Source organism: Zonotrichia albicollis, unplaced genomic scaffold, assembly GCF_047830755.1.
Source record: "Zonotrichia albicollis isolate bZonAlb1 unplaced genomic scaffold, bZonAlb1.hap1 Scaffold_254, whole genome shotgun sequence".
Taxonomy (NCBI): Eukaryota; Metazoa; Chordata; class Aves; order Passeriformes; family Passerellidae; genus Zonotrichia; species Zonotrichia albicollis.
This window is the reverse complement of record NW_027428428.1, coordinates 6,340,717-6,362,090: the sequence shown is the minus strand read 5'-3', so window position 1 is coordinate 6,362,090 and position 21,374 is coordinate 6,340,717. Positions and strand designations below refer to the sequence as shown.

General features: G+C 50.2%; 1 protein-coding gene and 1 long non-coding RNA gene across 2 annotated transcripts in view; one reads left to right on the top strand and one right to left on the bottom strand.

The window, feature by feature from the left end:
- The window catches only part of LOC141727840 (uncharacterized), a 36,372-nt gene that overhangs the window by 1,049 nt on the left and 13,949 nt on the right, over positions 1–21,374 (bottom strand). The window contains exon 2 of the long non-coding RNA XR_012578679.1: positions 150–228. This is a non-coding gene — a long non-coding RNA (uncharacterized LOC141727840). The remainder of the gene's footprint in view (positions 1–149; positions 229–21,374) is intronic.
- On the top strand, positions 12,320–13,311 carry LOC141727844 (olfactory receptor 14I1-like). Its single transcript, XM_074534127.1, has one exon. The coding sequence runs from the start codon at positions 12,379–12,381 to the stop codon at positions 13,309–13,311; it is 933 nt and encodes a 310-aa protein (XP_074390228.1). The 5' UTR covers positions 12,320–12,378.

Genomic DNA, 21,374 nt, shown 5'->3' with positions numbered 1-21,374 from the left:
ATGGGATTTGCCTCCATGCCAGAGGGAAGGGGAAGGAGATCCCGGGCAGGATGGGGTTGGCAGCAGGGTTGTCCTGCAGCCCGGGGGCCATGCTGGGCTAGGAGATGGAGCAGGAGAGAGGGAGAAAGGGGCACTGAGATCCTCCTCACCTGCCTGGGTGTCCTGAGGCATCCTCATCTTCCTCGCAGCTTCCTCTTTCATCTGGTAAAGGTTTGGGGATGGGTAATCCTGTTTTGGGAGGAAAACAAGGGATGAGTACACTAAATTTTGTACTGGTTAGAAAGCAAACTCAGGGAGGGTCTAAACCAGAATTACTATCTAGCAGACAAGGTGCTCCTGGTGTTAAAAGCCTCAGAATATATCCAGGTAGGAATGCTTGTATCCTCCCCCTGGGCAGAGCATCCCACAATGGGATGATAGAATTTTATCAGTCCTGCAGTGACACACAATGGCCCATTCACAGAAGACATCTACCCTGGAGGGCGTTATCAGGGGTGAGTCATGGAAGAGATAAAGAACACTGCCCCACTTGTTTATAACAGTTGATGAAGATGGTGATTGAAAACGTGCATTTGGTTACATCTTACATTGCACCCTGAAACAGTGGGGTAATCCCTGCTCAGGGGGTGAACACCACCCCCCTTACCCAAACTGGCTCAGGTGTAAAACCCCCACCCCGGGAAGGGCACACAGGGGACAATGTCACACTTGCCCTGCCCCAGGGGAGGTCTCTGTCCCAGTCACTCTCTTACCCAGACTGGCGGGCTTTGCCAAATCTAAGAATAATTTTTCTCTTTGTCCCTGTCACCTTTGTGACAGCTACACAGAGCCTTTCCTTTTCATGATCTGTGTTGGGCCAAATTTCAACTTTTCTTTTATCAGAGTGTGCCTGCAGCTGAGGTGGAGCTGTGCAGGACCAATGGAACTTGGAATTACCACAAAATAGTTTTGATTGTCAGTTTATTAAAGTCTGGGATTTGTTTGCATTTCCATCACAAATGACTTGTGGGAAAATCAAATATTCATCAAAGTATTTTGCAGAGTCAAGTTTGAGATCTACCAATTTTATTTTGTCCAGTGTCCAGGGGATGCTCTGTGCCTCTTGCCCTGGGGGATGCATGGGAGGGGTCTGTGGGGGTTTTCCCTGTCCTGGTCACCCCAGGCCATTCCCCAGTGGGTGTCCCTGTCCTGGTCACCCCAGGCCATTCCCCAGGAGTGTCCCTGTCCCTGTCACCCCAGGCCATTCCCCAGGGGGTGTTCCTCTTCCTGTCACAGCAGGCCATTCCCCAGGGGGTCTCCATCACTCTCACCCCAGGGAATGCCTGGGGGGTCTCCCTCCCTCTCACCCCTTCGCCAGGGGGTGCTCGGGGCAGTCTCTGTCCCTCTCAGCCCAGGGGATGCTCGGGGGTCTCTGTCCCCTCACCCTGGGGGATGCTCAAGGGGTCTCCATCCCTCTGGCCTCAGGCAATGCCTGTGCAGGGCTGGGGACCAGGGGCTCTGTGTCCCTCTCACCGCTGAGGGTGCTCGGGGCTGGGGGGGCTCTCCGACCTTCTCACACCTGGGGAAGTCTTGGGGGTCTCTGTCCCTCTCAGCCCTGCTGTGACCCCACCCAAACATCATTGGGGTCAGAGGGACAGAGACACCCCCCAAACCCCCAGAAGGGCTGAACCTGGGATTTGGTTTGGGGCTGAGGATTTAGGAAGGGGCTGCAATTGGAGCTGGGCTTGGACTTGGGGCAGAGATTTAGATTAGAGCTGGGATTGGGGTTAAGGCTAGACATGGGATTGGCTTTAGGGCTGGGGCTGGGATTGGGTCTGGGGCTAGACAAGTCTGGGACTGGGATGAGATTAAATACAGAACTGGGAACGTGTCTCAACATGGAGTGAGATTGAGACCAGGATCAGGGTCAGGTGTGAGACTGAGCTCACCCAGAGCGGGACAGGGGGGATGTCACTGCAGGATGTCCCTGGCATCATCCCAGCCCTCCTCAGGCACCTCCAAACATGGGGGGCAGCTGGGTGCTCCAACATCCAGGTGCTCCCATGCTGCCCCTCAATACCAGGTGAGCATTCCCTGAGGGCAGCCCTGACTGTGAGCATTGGGGCTCTGGGGTCAGCCCTCACATCCCTGTGGGAGCATCTAGAGGCAGGGCGAGAGATTTCTGCTCCCCGTCTTCCCTGTGGAAAGATGAAGCCCTTTTCTTCTGGTGCATCCTCCTCTCCTTCGGCATGGGTATCCAGGGACAGGAGTGGAGGGAACGGCTGCAGCTGAGTTGGGGCAGACTCAGGTTGGATGTCAGGAAAAGGTTTTTGCCCAGAGGCTGCTGGGGCCCTGCCCAGGCTCCCCAGGGAAGGGTCCCAGCTCCAGGGCTCTCTGTGCTGCAGCAACGTTTGGACAGCACTGCCAGGCCCAGGCTGGCATTGTTGGGGTGTCCTGTGCAGGGCCAGCAGTTGGACTGGAGGATCCTGATGGGTCCCTCCCAGCTCAGCCAATTCTGTGGTTCTGGGATCCCATGAGCCTGGGGATGGGGCGGCCAATGGTTGCCATGGCAACGGGCTCTGGCTGCAGGCCTGACCTGGTGTCCATGGCAACCACCCCTGGCACGAGGTCTCCATGGAGCTGCCAAGGGACTGACCATAGCAACATGGGGCTGGTGACGGTTGCCATGGAAACTGAGCATAGCAATAAGGTCCTGGTGATGGTTGCCTGCTAAGGGTCAGATTTGTCACAGGCCCTCAGAGGGGTTCCATGGGGACTTTCCAAGAGTCTCCAGGCTGTTCCACAGCTGCAATGTCACAGGTAGACACAGGGGCTCCATGGAGGCCTCCCAGGGCTTTCTGAGGATGGTAAAGATCTGTGTGGTCAGAGGCAGTCACAGCCATTCCATGGTCACATCCCAGGGGACCTTGGACTGCAAAGGCACTGATCTGTCACAGACACTCACAGGGGGTCCACGGTGACATCCTAGGAGTCCCCTGGCTGCCAAAGAGCCAGGATGTCCCAGACACTCACAGGGGTTCCTGTCATGGGCACAGTGAGACCTTCAGGCAAAATTTATTAGAGAAGCTCCTGTTGGGTCACAGGGTGCAGAAAGGAGCCCCAATAGCCTCCATAGATCCCCAAATGTCACCGTTGAATCAGAGATGACATAGACTCAGATCAGACATCTAGGGGGTAAAAGCCACCTGTTTTTTCAATCCTCTCCTTTTACACCTTGCTTTGCTACAGGTGGAACTCATTGGTCATTTAATCAACAGATTTCATGTGATTGGCCAATTAAAGCAACACCCTTCAGTAAACAACTTTATGGAAAAACCAACTTATTATAAATATTGTCAGGGTACCAGTTATTGATGTTTGTTTTACCTTGGACCATTCTGGGGGCTGCCTGGATGGGGGAAACCTTCCTGAAGCAGTTCAGTGCCAGATAAAAGGAGATGCAGAGGACCTTTTTGGTCTTCAGCTTCTAGTTTATTTTTATATTATCTCAAGTTTTGCATTGCTGTCCACATCAGGCTCAGCATGCTAGAAAAACACCTCAAAATGGCCCCAAAATATTCGGTTTCAAGGTCTTTAAAAGTTACCAATTAACTCTTAAAACATATATTATCTCTCCTTATCGACCAATAACTCATCCCTTGACTGTCCACATAATCTCTGCACTGTGCTTTCCTTGACCAATCACCCTGCGCCACCAACACTGCAGAAAATGGAGTAGATGAAGAAGATGAAAGGGACTACACCCAAATTCCTCCATTTTGCTTCCTATCTAGATGACCCTTAAAAATCCCACAACATAAATTTCTCACCCAAGGGACATGGTATGCAACCTTTTAATTTATTTCACACTTTGGTAAATTCTAATCTGTCTCAAAGTCCTGGAAGTCCTCTCCATGAGGGAAGGTTAAAGGCAGTGTTTCTCTGGGGGTCAGGACCCCTCAGAGCAGACAGAAAAATATTCTCTGTGCCCTGGATTCCCACACATTTAACCTAAAATCCTTTAACCCTTAACATGTGAAGTTACCAAAAATGTTCCAGGTGAGTAGGATTAGAAGGAGAAGGAATAGAGAACAACAGAAAGACAGAAGATCCAGAGAAAGACACACACATAGGTACCAACTGCTCAGGTTCCAGCATCCCCAAGGGAGGAACCCCAAGAGAAGGCAGGACCCAGATCATAGTCTGGCCTCATGGTCTGGCTTTTAACCCCCTGGGCCTTCATGGCCCTGCGCCTGGGGTGGGACTGCCAGTTGCTTGTCCAATATGAGCTAGGGTAGCACCAGCTGCCAGTGTGTGATTGACTGATTAGCAGCTAAGCTAATCAGAGCTGGGATAACATCACCCCCTGCTGTGTGATTGACAGCTCTGCTGGGCCAGGGCTGGGGGCAGGGCTCTGTCCCACCCAAACCAAGGCCTGACCCGGCCCTGGCCCCACAGGGCATTCTGAGCATCCCAAGGTGTCTCGGGACATCGATCTCATCCAGCCTCTGACAGCAACCATGATGACACTGCGGAACCTCATGGAACCATGGGTCAGTTGTGACAATGCAGGTCCAAAGAGACTATGGTGAGACTGTGGAATCCAGGAATCATGGAATCAAGGAGACCATTGTGCAAATCATGGGCCCTATGGAAGCAAGGATCAGTGATCAAACTGAGGTTTGATTGTGATTGATTTAAAATAGAAACAAGGAGCCATTGTTTCACAGCACGTCTGCGTGGGACCAATGGACCCTTGTGACTCTGTTGGGGCTCATGAAACCAAGAAGCCATTGTGACATTGCAAGACTTCATGCAATCAAGGAGAATACAGTATGGGGTGGCAGTATGGGGACCCATGAAATCAAGGGAGCATGGAACAGGTCTGCCTGCTTTGGCCTCCTGGGGACTGTCTGACAGGTCCCCTTGAATTTGACACGCCAAGGGCCACTTCTCATCTGACTGTGAAGCACTGGGGCTCTGGGTTTTCCTTTCTATGAAAAAGAACAGTCTTTCTTGTCTAGGCTGCAACAGCCAAAATTAGGATTCCACCTCTAAAATTCCCTATATCCAAGCGTTGCTCCCAAACAAAATTTGCCAATACAATCAATTGTGGCTAGCCTCAGCCTCTCGGGACTGCCTCTCATATGACCCGGGGCTCGGTTCTTTCCTTCCTATGGAGACCACTTTGACACTGCAGGGCATTTTTGAGCAAAAGGGCATTGTTACACTGTAGGAACTTGTGGAACCACGGGGATCATTGTGACACTGCGGAGCACCATGGAGCCAAGGGACCACTGTGACACTGTGGGGCCTCGTGGAACCAAGGACATCTTTGTGTCTCTCTTGGGCTACATGGTCCCAAGGGCCCAGTGTGAAGCAGCAGGGCTTTGTGGAACCAAGAGGCCATTGCTGCATTTCAGGGCCTCATGGAGCCAAAGGGCTCTTGTGATCCTGCGGGGCGCTGTGGATCCATGGAGAGCATTGTGACATTTAAGGCCCCATGGAATCATGGAGACCATTGTGACACTGTGGGGCCCCATGGAACCAAAGGAACATTGTGACCCTGCAGGGTCCCATGCTTCCATGAGGCTATTCTCACACTATGGGAAGTTGTGGATTCAGGGAAATCATTGTTGTACTACTGAGCCCCAATGGAACCAAAGGGCAATGGTGACACAGCAAGGCTTCATGGAACCCAAAGGCCATTAGGACACTGTGGGGCCTTGTGGAACTATGGAGACCATTAAGATCCTTAAGGACTTGACTAAGCAAGGGGCCATTATGACACCTTAGGGCATCATGGAAGCAAGAGAACCATTGTGACACTGCAGGGCCCTGTGGAACCAAGGGAACATGAAATAGATGTGGCTGCCTTGGTTTCCCTGGGGTCACCTGACAGGTTTGGCTGACCTTGAAATGTTGAAGGCCACTCCCATCTGCCCCTGAAACACTGGGGCCCTGGGCTCTTTTTTTTATGGAAAAGAACTGTCCATTTCTCCAGGTATCCATGGTCAAAATTTTGATTCCACCTCCAAATTTCTGTGTATACAAGTATTCCTGCCAGACAAGTTGCCAGGACAGACAAGTCTGGCTGGTCTTTGACTCCTGAGGGGCAGCACTTACCTGTTTTCCAAACACTGGAAAGGGCTCTCTGCTTTTCTTTTTATGAAGAAACCCCCATCCCTCTTCTCCAGGCACAAATGTTTTAAATTAGGACTCCACATTCATATTTCAAATATCCATGAGTTGCTCCAAGCAAACCTGCCAGGACAGACAGGTCTTGCCTTGGCCTCTGGTGGTTGCCGTTCATCAGCTCCTGAAACATGGGGGCTCCGTGGTTTCCTTCCTATGGAGACCAATGTGACATTTGGGAGCCTTGTGAAATGAAGGGGCCATTGTGACACTGCAGAGCACCGTGGATCCAAGGGACCATTGTGACACTGTGGAGCCTCGTGGAAGCCAGGACATCTTTGTGGCTCTGTTGGTCTGCATGGTCCCAAGGCACCAGAGTAAAGCAGCGATATGGGAGTTAGCCCAGCTGTAACTCAGAGTCAGTCAGATTTTACCCCAGAAGTATTGGGCATGATTTTAAGCCCTGGGAATCATTTGTTTAACTTAGGGTGAGTTTGAGAGTTCCCCCATAAGCCTTTAGCGTTGTTGTGCTAAGTTGTCCAAGTTCTCCTCCCCTATTAGTTACTTGTGTCCCCTATATGGTTATTGTTCTAGAGTGTTCTACCCTCAAGTTTATATATTGTTTCTTCGCCTTTATCTCAGGTCTTTGAATCCCACCCTGTGTACTCTCCTGGACTTCTCCATGTTTATTGTTTTTCACCCTGCTATTAAGGTTTTTTTTGACAGCTCCATTGATCCTGCTTGTAGGATCACTGGGGACTAGGACGGTTGGGACGGACAGAGACAAGAGATGTCTGAAGCCAGGTCTTGGAACTTGTGGTTTATTGCAAAGGGTGTGGGTGCAGGGGCCTTGTTTGGAGCTACCAGCCACAGCGCAGAGCAGGCCCAAAAGAGGAGCTCGAAAGAGGCGCCAAAAATGGATGCCAGAAAGAGGAGGGGCGTTCCTGTTACAATACAATAAATCTTCTGTGCTGCATATTCTAATTTTCACTAAACAATATAATACAAGATACAAATCTTATAGCATTTGCAAACAGCCTATTAGAATCATTACATTACCATACTGTGTTACATTTTATACCATAAAAACTACTCTCTGGACCCCTTCTGCCAAACTAGTAGAGTCTGCTCTGACCTTTGGACCTGTGTGCAAGCAGGAGGTATTGTTTCATCAAAAGGGGATTACCTTCAGCCGGCCATACTATTGTTTTGTATTTGTTCAGTAACTAAGGCTTGGTATCTCAAGGCTTGCTTTCATTTCAATCTCGCTTATAGTTTCCATATTCTCAAATTCTTTTGCCAGGCAATCATATTTATAAGGCTTTTCTGTTTCATCTTCCCCAGCATCTGCTGCTTTTCATTTTCACCACCCTTGCCCTGAAGTTGGGGAACCAGAATGGTTTGTCACAGCCAACCTCGTTGAGACCCTTGGCGCCCAAACCTTGAGACCCTGATATTCAGTCATGTCAGCTGAGGTAAGCTGATGGATAGGCCAGCGCTCCCCGGGATTTTTGATTGTACTGGGCCAGAAGATTCATCATTGCTTCGAGGGACCTTGGCCAGGATCCACAGGGACAACGATGGTCTCACCTGCGTAGGATTGCAGGTGGGTTTGGGGAAATGCAGGACAATAATCACCATTTTGCCACTGTGTTTTTACAATACGCATCCACATCCAATAATTGATTTGAAGTGTTCCAGTGGTTGTTCCACCTGAGGCGGAGAAAGAGAAAAATGGACAGCCGGATTCTCAAAGCAGAAAGGAGCATACAGGGATGCTTTAAGTTAATTCTCACAGATCATGCCCAAATATATTCAAAGAAAAAATTAAAACAAATCGTGATGTGGATTATTAAAATTATTCCAGATGCCCTTGAGCCTGACCATCCTCCTTCCATCTTGGCTCCTCCACTTCCTGCTACCACAACCTTCTCTTCTGCCCTGAATGAACCTCCAGACTCCACCCCCATGACTGCGGGTCACACCCCCACTGTCAATCATTCCACCTTCACCCTGGGTCATGCCTTCACAACTCCATCCCGGAAGTCCACCATCCTAAATCAAGACCCTTCCTCCCCAACTCCTGACAAAATGGCACAGCCCTTTGCATCACCCTTGGGAAACAATATAACCCCATGATCAAAGATACTAAGCCCAACTGTCACACTATTTCTAATCCAAATATTTCTGCTCCAAGTTATTCTTCCTCCCCAGAAGACAGTTTGGATTCACCAGAGCCATCTCGCCCCTCAGCCCCAGAAGATCCCTAGGAAAGGATCCAGAAAGAAGCAGTTAAGGAAAGAGACTGATAAATAGACTCAAAACTCTTCATTGTCCTTGTGTGTTATGAAAAAAGGGGGCAGAATCCCAGGTATCAGCCATTGGTTTACAGGGAAATCAGGGATCTGTGCAGGGCAGCTAAAGACCATAGGAAGGACTTACCTTGTTTTAATGGCCTAATGAGGGCAATGTTTCCGTGTCTTAACCCCTTATGATTTAAAATATATTATGACCATGTTTTTGTCACCTACAGAATATACCCTGTGGGAGGGAGAATGGAAGTGTTTACTAAATCAATTAATAGCAGACTATGCTAATAATGAGGCAAGGGCAGAACTGACTATCAGCCATCCAGCTGGAGAAGGAAACACAGCCTACCAGATGACCAAGCAGCAGGTATGCCTGAAGAAGTATTGGATGATAGAAAAGAGATGGCTTTGAAAGCTTTAATCCAGGTATCAGATGGCAGCACCCCCAATTTGGACTGCCTTGGGTGGCTGCAGCTAAAGCTTTAGGACAATCAGACCATCTTGGGTGCCTGTTAAGTAAGCAAACCAATGCTACCTCCCTCACAATGAGTGGCCTGCTCTCAGACATAGAGACCATCAGACATGCCACCTTGCAGAACAGCGATAGAGTTTTTACTCTGGGCACATGGGCATGGCTGTGTAGACTCTGAGGGTATGTGTTACATGAACCTCTCCAGCCACAGTGAGTCAATCCACAAGAGCATTCAGGTACTGAAGGAAGGGCTCAAGAAGCATCAAGTCAAAAACAAAGACTGGGTGAATAAACTCTTCCAATAAAATGAATTGAAGGGTTGGATGATGTCTAGCTGAAAGAGGACTATTAATTCTCTTAGTGGTTGTTTTGTATTGTGAATTGAACCATGATTGTTTGAATGCTTTTAGAAAGTCTTACAAAATTCTTTCAGTTCTATCTTTGTTGTAAAACAGAAAGGGGGAAGATACCCAACACAGGACCCTCATGGATTCGTTGGAAGAGAGAATTGGAGGCCAGGATAGCACAAAAACCTCTCAGAGACTCAGTGTGGAAAGGGACATCCTTAAAAGTACCTAAAAGTATTCTTAAATTCATAAAGTACCTTAAAAACCTTGAGTATCTCAAAGTATTAATGAGCTCCACTGAGTGTGTGAAGGAAGCTCTCAAGGGACTCATTAAAGCAGAGAATTGGGGCCATGATTGCACAAACATCTCACAGAGTCTGTATCAAAAGGGAAACATCAAGTACCTTAAAATAACTGAAGTACCCTGAAGTACTGATGAGCCCCAATGAGTGTTGTTACTGACAAAGCCTCTCCAGGGACTAATTACAGCACATAATTGGAGGCCATGATTACACAAACCTCTCAGTGACTCCAAGGCAAAAGCCAAACCCAAAGTCCTTCGTAAAACCTGCAGTCCCTACAGGGAGCATTCAGGAGCCCCCAGGGCCATTCCTGAGCAAGGCTCCCCAGGGACTCCTTCCAGCAGATCCTTGAGACCACTGGGATGTGGGCGAGGGGGGGATGCTGAGGGCAGGACAAGGGGCTGACAGTGCCCAGCCTGGCTGGGGCTGTGCCAGGAGGCCCCAGGGCCTCAGGACAAGGTGTCTCCTCACAGCCCTTGGTGGCACAGAGCCTGCTGTGCCCCAGGGCACCAAGACTTGGCTTCTCTTTGTCCCCACCTGTCATCACTGCCTGCAGTTCTCTGCTCTGCCTGGGGCCTGGGGACACTTTCTCAGTCCTGTCCTTCTCTGGGACCCATTAAAAGTCCAAGAAATTTTGGAGTTGGATTCCGACTTGGAGTTCTGGAGAGATTTCTTCAGCTCCCTCTCAGGGACTGATGTTCAGGGCCTGAGCACAAAGCCCCAGAGGCTCATTAATATCCTTGTGCTGTGTCTGTGCTGCTGAGCTGGGCTGGGCTCCTGGCACAGAGGAAGCTCCTGGTAACCAAGAAGAGCTTCAAAATCACATTTCTCTTGATGAGCAGCTTTTCTGCCAGCCCAGCAGGGCTGGGGCACTGCCTGCAGCCACCCTGGGCACAGCACAGAGGCACAGAGAGCTTCAATCAGTCAAGGCTGGGAAGGGGCTGAGAAGTGCCTGGGGCACAATCACTGCCAGCCCTTGGCACAGGAACCTCTGACTGCAGGACAATGCAACTGCAGCTCCTGGAGTGATCTCCGAAAACTGGAACATCCCAATGCCTGCAGACTCTGTGAGTACAACTCTGGGTATTTCTGGTGCAGGGGAGGTGGAATACTCATGAAGCTCTGACATGCAGAGGGGTTCTGCTAAGTCATAGAATATTTCCAAGAAGGGTTTTTTGACAAAAATTCAGAAATGTCCTAAGACTTTGTATTCAGTTTCCCACTATTGGAGATTAATAGAAAGGGAGGGTTAAATATTAAAGATAGAATGTATTATAAGTTATGAATTTGGACAAATACTTGAGAAATCTGAACTGTTACTTTAAGTGATCCATGGGTTCACAGGAGATCCCTAATGTGCTTTCAGCCACTCTGCCCATGGACAGCACCAGCATCACCTTTGCTGGAGCCATCAGGCTCAGTCTGAGCTGTCCTTTCTCCCACCTGCAAACAGTACCTGTCTCCAGCCAGTGCCCTGCAAACAGGCAGGGTTCTGTCGGGCCAAGGAGAGGGCACAGAAATTTGGGGTCTGTGAGTGCTGGCAGGGAGAGCTCAGGAACAGGGAAACACCTGCAGAAGGGAAGTACCCAGGAAGCAGTGAGAAGATCAGGCAATGAGAGGAAAAAAAACCCAGCAATGCTGTGGCAGGGAGAGTTTAGAGATGTCCACAGGATCCCCTCCAGTGCAGCCCCTCCCTCTGAACAAGCCCCCTCCCTCCTGTCCCCCAGCCCAGCCTCTGCCCTCAGGGCCGGGGCTCCAAGGCGTGCAGCCCCTCCTGTGCAGGCAGAGCTGCAGCAGAGCTGTGGGGCAGCTCTGCAGCCCCGGGCCCAGTTCCCTCTGCAGAGCACAGGGCTGGGAGCAGCTGCCCAGCCCTGGGGGCTCTGGCAGGGGGCACAGCTGGCTCAGGGTGACGCTGTCCCCAGTGCCCGGCTGTGGGCAATGCTGTCAGTGCAGCCAGGCAAGGAGCTGCATCTCCCTTAATCCAATGCCATCATAAGGACACTTGGAAGTCTCCCTGAGATTTCAGTCCAGGCTGGGAGCTCCAATCCAGGGTGCAAACCTGTCGTAGAGCCTCTCTGTGTTATCTGAAAACCCCAGGGTGAGGCACAGAAGTTCTATGTTGAGAAAATGCCTTGGGTTGGTGAAATGAGCCCTGTGTGTCCTTGGGTGCAAATGTGGGGGTGAGACTATAAGAAGGGGATGGACATTTGGTGGACTGTGGGGGATCCATCTGCTCTCAGCAGTGTCAGGATGGTTTTTAAAGGAAACATCAGAGCATTATCATCCTCTGTCTGAGAATGCTGAAAGCCCACAAAACCTGGGACATGACCTGGAGACAGACCACCTCCCCTCACTCTCCCCTCACCACCTTGCCTCAGACAACTCACTCTGTTCTCCCTGATGGCTGCAGAAATGCTGAGAGTTTCTGACATCCCAAAATAGTCAGCAGGAGAACGGGGAGTATAAAAACACTAGAATATTTAAACAGACTTTCCCATTCCTGGGGGTGCAGATGTTAACAGGGTCCTCTGTGTTAACAGGGTTTCAAAGTGGAACGTGAGGACAGGTCCCTGTCCTCCTCCCACATATGCATAGCAATGTTGAATTATAAAAACACTGTATGTAGTTGCCCTGAACCTGAAGTCCCACTCAGGCACCAACAGCCAAAGCTTCCCACTTGGAGTTGAAGGAAAATCTGCTAGAAATTCAAAAGGGTGTTGAGGGTTACTGGAGAAGGGTCTGTAGGAAAAGGCTTTGATTTTGCTGGAAGAAGTTCCTCCTAACCTGTCACTGACTTTTCTCCATGAACAGCTCCCCAAGTACAGCCTCAGCAAATGTCCAACAGCAGCTCCATCAGGCACTTCCTCCTGCTGGCATTGCCAGACACGCGGCAGCTGCAGCTCCTGCACTTCTGCCTCTTGCTGGGCATCTCCCTGGCTGCCCTCCTGGGCAACGCCCTCATCATCAGCGCCGTAGCCTGCGGCCACCACCTGCACACGCCCATGTTCTTCTTCCTGCTCAACCTGGCCCTCAGCGACCTGGGCTCCATCTGCACCACTGTCCCCAAAGCCATGCACAATTCCCTTTGGGACACCAGGGACATTTCCTACACTGGATGTGCTGCACAGGTTTTCTTTTTTGTGTTCTATGGTGTAACAGAGCTTTACCTCCTGACCATTATGTGCTATGACCGCTACGTGTCCATCTGCAAACCTCTGCACTACGGGACCCTCCTGGGCAGCAGAGCTTGTGCCCACATGGCAGCAGCTGCCTGGGCCAGTGGCTTTCTCTATTCACTGCTGCACACGGCCAATACATTTTCCCTGCCCCTGTGCCATGGCAATGCCCTGGGCCAGTTCTTCTGTGAAATCCCACAGATCCTCAAGCTCGCCTGCTCACAGTCCTACCTCAGGGAATTTGGTCTTCTTGCTGTAAGTGCCTGTTTGGTATTTGGCTGCTTTGTGTTCATTGTTTTCTCCTATGTGGAGATCTTCAGGGTTGTGCTGAGGATCCCCTCTGAGCAGGGACGGCACAAAGCCTTTTCCACCTGCCTCCCTCACCTGGCCGTGGTCTCTCTGTTCCTCAGCACTTCAGTGTTTGCTCACCTGAAACCCCTCTCCATGTCCTCCCCATCCCTGGATCTGGCTCTGTCAGTTCTGTACTCCGTGGTGCCTCCAGCCCTGAACCCCCTCATCTACAGCCTGAGGAACCAGGAGCTCAAGGCTGCAGTGTGGACACTGATGACTGGATGGTTTTGGAAACATTAAACTTCTGGCCAGTTTCTGCAAGTCACATGTAATAAAACTCATCTTTGATAGTTCTTGTTTGTTTGGAAATTGCTTTGTTCTCTTCTTTCCTTTATTTCAGTTTTCTAATACTGTCCATAAAGAAATGCAATTGGTTGTGCCTCATTTCATTTAGTTTCCATCCAAATTCGCTGCGGCTCACTGACTGTACCAATGCAGAGCTGAAATCGTGGTGACTAAAAAGGGGCTATAGGATCTCCCAGCAGAGTTTTCTGTAGAGATGCCCCTTTTTCTCCCATCCCTGGAGCTGCAGCAGCAATGTCTGTGTGCAGAGCTGGGGCAGATCAGTGCTGGCCCAGCAGCTGTGCCCAGCAGCAGCAGCACTTGGTGTTGCCAGTGCTGCTGCCATGGCCCTGCCCCGCTGCCCTGGTGGCCCTGGTGTTGCTGCAGGGCCTGAGTGCTCTCGGGGCCGGGCACAGCCCTGGGGGTGGCAGTGCCGGGGCTGCAGCAGGGACAGGCCATGGGCACTGCTGGGGCAGCGCTGACGCCTCAGGCCAGGGCCTGGGGGCTCCAGGCTCCTTGCCCAGGCTCTCTCAAGAACACGGCCAGGTGAATGCTCAGCACAGAAACCCCCCGTGAGCAGCCCCAGGCTGGCCGTGGGCAGGCTGGGGGCAAACAGCATGGCTGGGGCTCTGCAAGGACCCTGGGGCAGACGGGAAGGAGCAGCAGAGCAGGGGCTGATCCATCCCCAGTGCACTGGACAGCCCAGGGCAGCGTCCCAGAGGGTCCTCATGGAGCTGCCAACAACATCCCCCCTCTGCAGCCCTGGCCTCTCCCCCAGCTCACACAGGTGCCCCATCCTTGCAGGCACAGACACGGCAGCACTGGCTCAGCAGCCCCTGTTTGCATTGCACACAGCAGGGGGAGCACCCCCATGCTGTTGGTGTGGGGACATGAACCTGAGGGAGCACAAATGCCATCAGCCCCTGGGGCCAGCAAGGGCTGGGGGACAGCAGGGAAACCACTCAGCTTTGTCCTGGCCTCTGCAGTCAGCCAGAAAGTCAGCTCCCATCAGCTGGGAGTTTCCTGTCCCAGTGCAGACGCTGTTGCTCAGAGCCAGGGCTGCGTGGCAGCCACCCCCAAACTGCCCCAGACATTTCCTTTGCTTCACCTTTGCTTTCTTTCCTTGGCCCTGATCCAGATTTCTTCCTCTTGCCCACCCCTCTTCCCTCCCCTGCAAACAGCCCATCCCTGTTTGCCCTTTCCTCTCTGTCCCCACTCTCCATTGCCCTTCCTGAGTTGGCCCCATGGGAATGTCCATGGTCCATCAGGACCATCCTACAAGTGCTGCAGGAATTGTCTGCAGGCTCCTGCAGTGCCTGGTGCTGCTCCCTTGCCAGAGGCACCCCAGGCCAGGGGGGCACATCTGGGCTGCTGTGTCTGGCTCTGGGGCTCCCTGTTCTGGGCAGTGAGGAGGAGCTGCAGAGGCTCTGCAGGACTGACAGGATGGGCTTTGGGGCTGGCAGGAGAAGCTGAGGGACGTGGGCTGCTGGAGCTTCTGAAGAGGAGGCCCAGGGCTCATCCTGCAACTGCTCCAAGGGTGGCTTCAGAGAATCCCAGAATCAGCAAGGTTGGAAAAGACCTTGGAGATCATCAAGTCCAACCTGTGCCCTGACACTGCTTTGTCTCCCTGAGATTCCTCTTCTCCAGGATAAACAACCCCAGCTCCCTCAGCTGCTCCTCAAAGCTCTTGTGTTCCAGACCCCTCTGCAGCCTTGTTGTCCTTCTCTGGACACGCTCCAGCCCCTCCATGGCCTTCCTAAACTGGGGGCCCAGAACTGGACACAGCACTCGAGGTGTGGCCTCACCAGTGCCAAGTGCAGGGGAAGAATCACAGCCCTGTTCCTGCTGGCCACACCATTCCTGATCCAGGCCAGGAGCCATTGGCCTTCTTGTCCACCTGGGCACACTGCTGGCTCATGTCCAGCCTGCTGTCCATCAGTCCCTGCAGGTCCCTTTCTGCCTGGCTGCTCTCCAGCCACTCTGTCCCCAGCCTGTAGCACTGCAGGGGTTGTTGTGGCCAAAGTGCAGGACCCAGCACTTGGTCTTGTTCAACATAAACTTGTTGGATTTGGGCCCTGGATCCAGCCTGTCCAGGGCCCTCTGCAGAGCCCTCCTACCCTCCAGCAGATCCACACTCACACCCAGCTCGGTGTCATCTGCAAATTTGCTGATGCTGGACTCAATCCCCTCATGCACATCATCAGTGCAGATATTGAAATCCACACTGGCTGGCTCTGACCCCTCGGCCATCCTGTGGGTGCCCTGTGATGGCACTCAGGGTGATCTGTTCCATAACCTTGCTGGGCACCCAGCTGAGGCTGACAGGCCTGGAGTTCCCCAGCTCCTCCTTCCAGCCCTTCTTGGGGATGGGCTCACACTGGCACCTCCAGTCCTCTGGGACCTCCCTGCTGAGCCAGCACTGATGGTGAATGATGGAGAGCAGCTTGGGGAGCTCATCCACAGCTCCCTCATCCCCTGGGATGGATCCCATCTGATCCCACACACCAGTGTGCATCTGAGTGGCTCAGCAGGTCCCCAGCTGCTTCCTCCTAGATTCCAGGGGCTGTTCTGCTCCCTGTGCCCTTCCACCAGCTCAGGAGAACTCTTGTCCCAAGGATAACCTGTCTTATTCTTGAAAAATGAGGCAAAGAAGGGGTTAGGTACCTCAGCATTTCCCTCATATTTGGTAACCCCATCTCCCCCAATAATGAATGCAGATTGTCCTTGTACCTCTATTTGTCATTAATTTATTTATAGAAACCTTTTTCTTATCCCTCACAGAAGTGGCCTGGTTTAGTCTTAAGCTTTCATTTCTCTAATTTTCTTTCTGCATAACCTAACAATATCCTTAAACATTTCCTGAGTTACCTGCCTCTCTGTCCAAAGGTGATGCACTTTATTTTTTCCCCAAGTTGCTGCAAAAGGCCCATCACGTACAGAACTTCACCTGTTGGCTAAAGTACACCTCAGAGGAGGAAAATACAAGAGTCTATAAATTAAAACAGGGAAAGCAAGCTAGGAAAGTAAAAGAAGAGGCTGGGAAGGCTAACAAGAACTGGGACTCCCTTGACCACCTACCTCCCTCCTACCCTTGCAGTACCTCAAATCCTTCCTCCAATTCCTCTTTTTATGGAACCAATTCCTCCTCCTCTCCCAGCTGTCATTCCTTTACCACCTCCTAACCCAGTTATACCTCCACCACCTTTCCCTCCACCCTCTCCTTACTCTCTTTACTCTTCACTACCGTCCCCTTACCTCTGCCATCTCATGCACCCCCTTATTCACCAGCAAGTTCCTGCTCTGCCTCCCCACCACAAATGAGAAGCCAAAAAACGTCTCAGAATATCATGCCCAAGAGTGAAGTTAAGCAGTCAGCCTCCACAGCTGATGTTGTAACACCTGGTCCAAAGTGGCAAAAGTGAAAAATTGTTCCCCCTCAAAGAAGTTCTCATGGGCAGGGTGGCCAGTGAGATTGGATTTGTAAATGCTCCCTTGAATGCATCCAAAGTTGGAAACTTTAAGAAAGAACTGTGAAACTTAGTGGAAGACCCAGTAGGAAATGCAAATCTAATTGATCAATTTTTAGCCCTAATATTTATACATGGGGAGAACTGAACTCCATCTTTAACATCCTATTTTCCCCGGGAGAGACTCGATTAATACGAACTGAAGGAATGAAAATTTGGGAGTGAGAAAACCAACCTGGGCCCCCAGGTGACCAAAAAATGCCTTCAGTGGAGCCTGACTGGGACCCTAATCAAGAAGAGGGGAGAAGGAACATGAGAGGTTACAGGTCCCTGATGACCAGAGGGATAAAAGAATCAGTCCCTAGAGGGAGTAATACCAGGTTAGCGTTGGACGGCACCCAGGAAAAAGACAAGACCCCAGCACCATGGCTTAATAGGCTAAAGCAAAACTTCCAGATTTACTCTGATGTTGACCCAGATAGCCCAGAAGACCAATCTGGGGTTCCCTGCAGTCGGGGATGACCCCAAGAATCCTTTTTTCCCAGCCTGATGTTTCCAAGAAGGAGTCTGAATACTTTGGCTCTGGTTTCCAAGGTTGTTTATTGTTTCTTATCTATAACATTTTTTCTCTGGCCTGCTGAGATCTTTTCAGCAGGTCAGACAGAGGCACACTCTCCATCCCGGGGCTGGTGTCTACGATTTATCCTATGAACTATGTGTACTTTATTTATCATTATTTTCCAATACCTAAAGACACACAGCAAGGGACTTTCAATCAAAACAAATGCACCTTTTATTGCATGCCCATAGCAAATGTAACAGAAGGATTAGAAAGGCGATAAAGGACAGAGAGAGAGAGAGAAAGGAGGGTTGGGTTGGGGGAATAGCTACCAACAGGGAGATGAAATCCTTCTGGTCTGGCCAATAGATCCATCTGGTAACGTCGGGGATGTTATGAACAAAAATTAAGTTAATATTTTTTTGTGAGAAAGAGTTACAGGGACGCAGCCAGGTCTCTGTCTCTGCCAGAGTTCTTAGTGTTTTGTCATAGTAATCACGGGTCGTTAGAGCTTATCTCCTCTTTTGTATTAGTAAAAGGCCTGGCTGGGTGGGGTAGATGGCCCTTCCCCGAGGCAGCGCGCTCTTCCAACATAGGGAAGACACCTGAGAGGGTGGGGGGGGTTATGCAAAGTGGCTCCAAAGACCAGAGAGCTTTGTGAGACCACGACTTGAAACCCACAGAGAAAACCCCAAAAACAACGAGCCAAATAAGAATTGAGAGACTAAAGTGGTGTCTGGACATGAGGAGCCAGTTGCTGAGCCTGCGGAGATGCAGAGTCCCTCTCGCCCTGAGCAGAGAGAGAGGGGAATGAAGGAGGGGATGATAGGACTAGTAAAAGATGGGATCCCCTGGATTATCTGCCTCCTTCTGCCCTTCCACCTTATAATCCTCTTCTTCAAGCACCTCAAATGGCAGGTCCGGTTCTTCCGCCGGCTGCCATCTCACTACCACCTGTTCAAACTCCTCCTTCTACCTCTTCAGCTTCCGCTATGATAAACCCAATATCCCCTCCAGCTCCTTCTGCACCACCACAGGTGCCTACTCCACCTGCTGCATTCTCCACCCCTTCTCCAGCTGCACTTAATATCCACTCAGGCTCTTCTCCCCCTCCTATTGCTGTCCCTTTACCTTCTCCTAGTTGGGACACAAATGCCTCCTCGCCCAGTAAACAGCTGTCAGCAAATACACCTGCTGATGGGCAGAAAGTTCAGGGTAACCCAGATATCCCTCAAAGTAGTTTGGCATCTGAAGATGGGCCGTACTGTAGCACCAGATCCAAGACCTCCAAGGCAGAGAGACTCTTTCCCCTCAGAGAGGTTCCTATAGGAGGAGTAGCGGGAGGTGTTGGCTTTGTGAATGCTCCCCTAACTGCTTCTGAGGTGAGAGGATTCAAGAAAGAGTTGGGGCCTTTAGTTGAGGACCCAGTGGGCATAGCCAACCAAGTGGATCAATTTCTAGGTCCAAATATCTACACTTGGGGAGAGATGAATTCCATCCTGAGCATATTGTTTTCCCCAGAAGAGGTCCAGATGTTTAGGGTGGCTGGCATAAGAATTTGGGAGAAAGATAACCGTCCAGGACCCCAGGTGCCATCAGGCGAACAGAAATTGCCACTAACGGATCCCAGCTGGAACCCTAACCAGGAGGAGGGAAGGAAGGCCATGATGGAATATAGGTCTTTGATAATACGGGGGATCAAAGAGTCAGTTCCCAAAGGAACTAACACCCAATTGGCATTTGAGGGCATGCAGGAGAAAGAGGAAGCTCCTGCTGCCTGGCTTAACCGCCTAAGGCAGAACTTCCAGTTGTACTCTAGAATAGACCCAGACACCCCAGAAGGTCAAATGCTACTAAAAGTCCAATTTGCTACCAAATCTTGGCCTGATATAAGGAGGAAACTGGAAAAGATGGAAGAGTGGCAAGCGAAGGACATAAATGAGTTATTAAGAGAGGCATTGAAGGTGTATTTAAGGAGGGAGGAAGAAAAAGCAAAGGCCAAGGCTAAGATCATGGTTGCTGTAGCTAGGGAAAGTGCAGGGTGGGCGGGACCACCACCAGGAGGAGGCAAGGATAGGCCTCTTGTACTGTCAGGTGCAACAGGGATAGAGACCCTTCAAGTCCCTTTGAGAGAACGACATTGCTATTACTGTGGAGAGCCAGGACACACCAAGAGGTTTTGTAGAAAGCTCAGTCTCGATGTGGCAATAGCCAGGGAACAAGATGATGTCTGGAAAGATCCTTAGAGGTGATGAGTAGAGGGTCAGGGGCTTTACACTTTAGGGGACCCGATGAAACATCTAAAAGAGCCCTTGGTAAACTTTATGGTGGGACCCCTAAACGAAGAATTAGAATTTTTGGTTGATACAGGAGCAGATAAGTCCTGTCTCAACAAAATAACATCTGAAGTTAGACAAAAACAGCTAGGTAGAAAGGATATCCAATAGCACCAAAACCGGCCAGTAAAACTAAACTTGTAATAAGTGGTGTGAAAGTAAAAGGCACCTTATTGTTGTCTTGTTGTGTGTGTGAGAGTGAGTCACAAGCAAAGTCAGCCTCAACTTCCCGGGCAGGTGGGAAGGGGGCAGTGGAAGTGTGTGTGTGACCTGCAAACAGGCTTGTGTCCCCCGGGCGGGTGGGGGCTGTGACCAAAGCGTGTGTGTGTGTGTGTGACCTGCAAACCAGACTAGGGCTCCCCAGATGTGTGAGTGAGCCGTAGCTGTAAGAGTGTGAGTGACACGCAGGCAGCCTCACAGGTGAATGTGCACCAGGGGCAACCAGAGTCTGGGCCCTTCCAAGAGGCTCAGATACCTGTGGGCCAACCCCCAGGGTGAAAGGGGGGGCTATAGGGACCTGTGATTTTCTATCAATAAGTTTGTGTCTTAAAAGTGTAGAGGAATGTGTGAAAGTGAATGAGAAATGAGAGAGTGAATATAAACAAATTAGAATAGAGGTAATGCAGTTACAAGCTTTACCACATTTTCTTAGAGGGAAGTGTATTGTGTAAAAGAATGGTGTAAGAAAAAAAAAAAGGGAAAAAAAGAGATAAAGTGTAAGGGGTTGAAAGAAATATTTAAGCTGTAAGTGAAAGTAAGAAACAGAAGCAAGAGATAAATAAATAAGATCTTGAAAATAGAACAGAAAACCAGTGAATTAAATACACAGAAAAATAAGAGAATAAAAGTACTTTGAGAGTTAAGTTACCTGAGAAATACAACTCCTTGCAAAATACAGAGTATGTAGAAGTTGATGAGAGAAACATACAAGCTATGGAAAAAGAGAAATTACCAATAACATTAAACAGAGAAGCTGAGTTTTGATAAAATCATTAAATAGCAGACCATTAATACCTGTGTTTGAAAGCCCATTTCAGGTACTCTGACTAATTTGACTGTGAAGACCAAAAAGAAAAAGGTTGGACTCACATCACTCTCACCCCGTGGCATTGGACCAGGATTCAACATCAGGTTTTGACCCCTCTGGCATTCTGGCATTGGACCGGAGTGCACCCCATTCTCCCTTTGGCATTGGACCGGACTCCACTCCTTTCTCCTTCTGGCATTGGGCCAGAGTCCCAGTTTTTCTCTCTGGCATTGGGCCAGAGTCCACACCACTCACTTCCGGGCACTGGATAAGGATTCATCCACTTCACAAGCTAAATCACCTGAGTATACTGTGATAAAAGGACCAAAGGATTTAAAGTTGACTCTTAAAAGGAAGAGTCAAAAAGACTGAACTGTGTGGGAAAAAATTGGCATCAAGAGTTCTAATATTGCTTAAAATGTTTCAAAACTGTTTTGTGTAAATTTTGTTGGTAAAAAGTTTAAGGCTGTAAATACGTAATTCTAGTTGAAGTTCCCAAATATACTTCTAAAGACTCCAGGTTAATCCTCTACAGAACACTCCCCTGGTGGGGGGAAACTAAAATTTGTAGGGAATAGACCAAGAGAGGTTTAACCAGAGAAGCGGGTAGAAGGGACTCTAAAGAGCTTGGA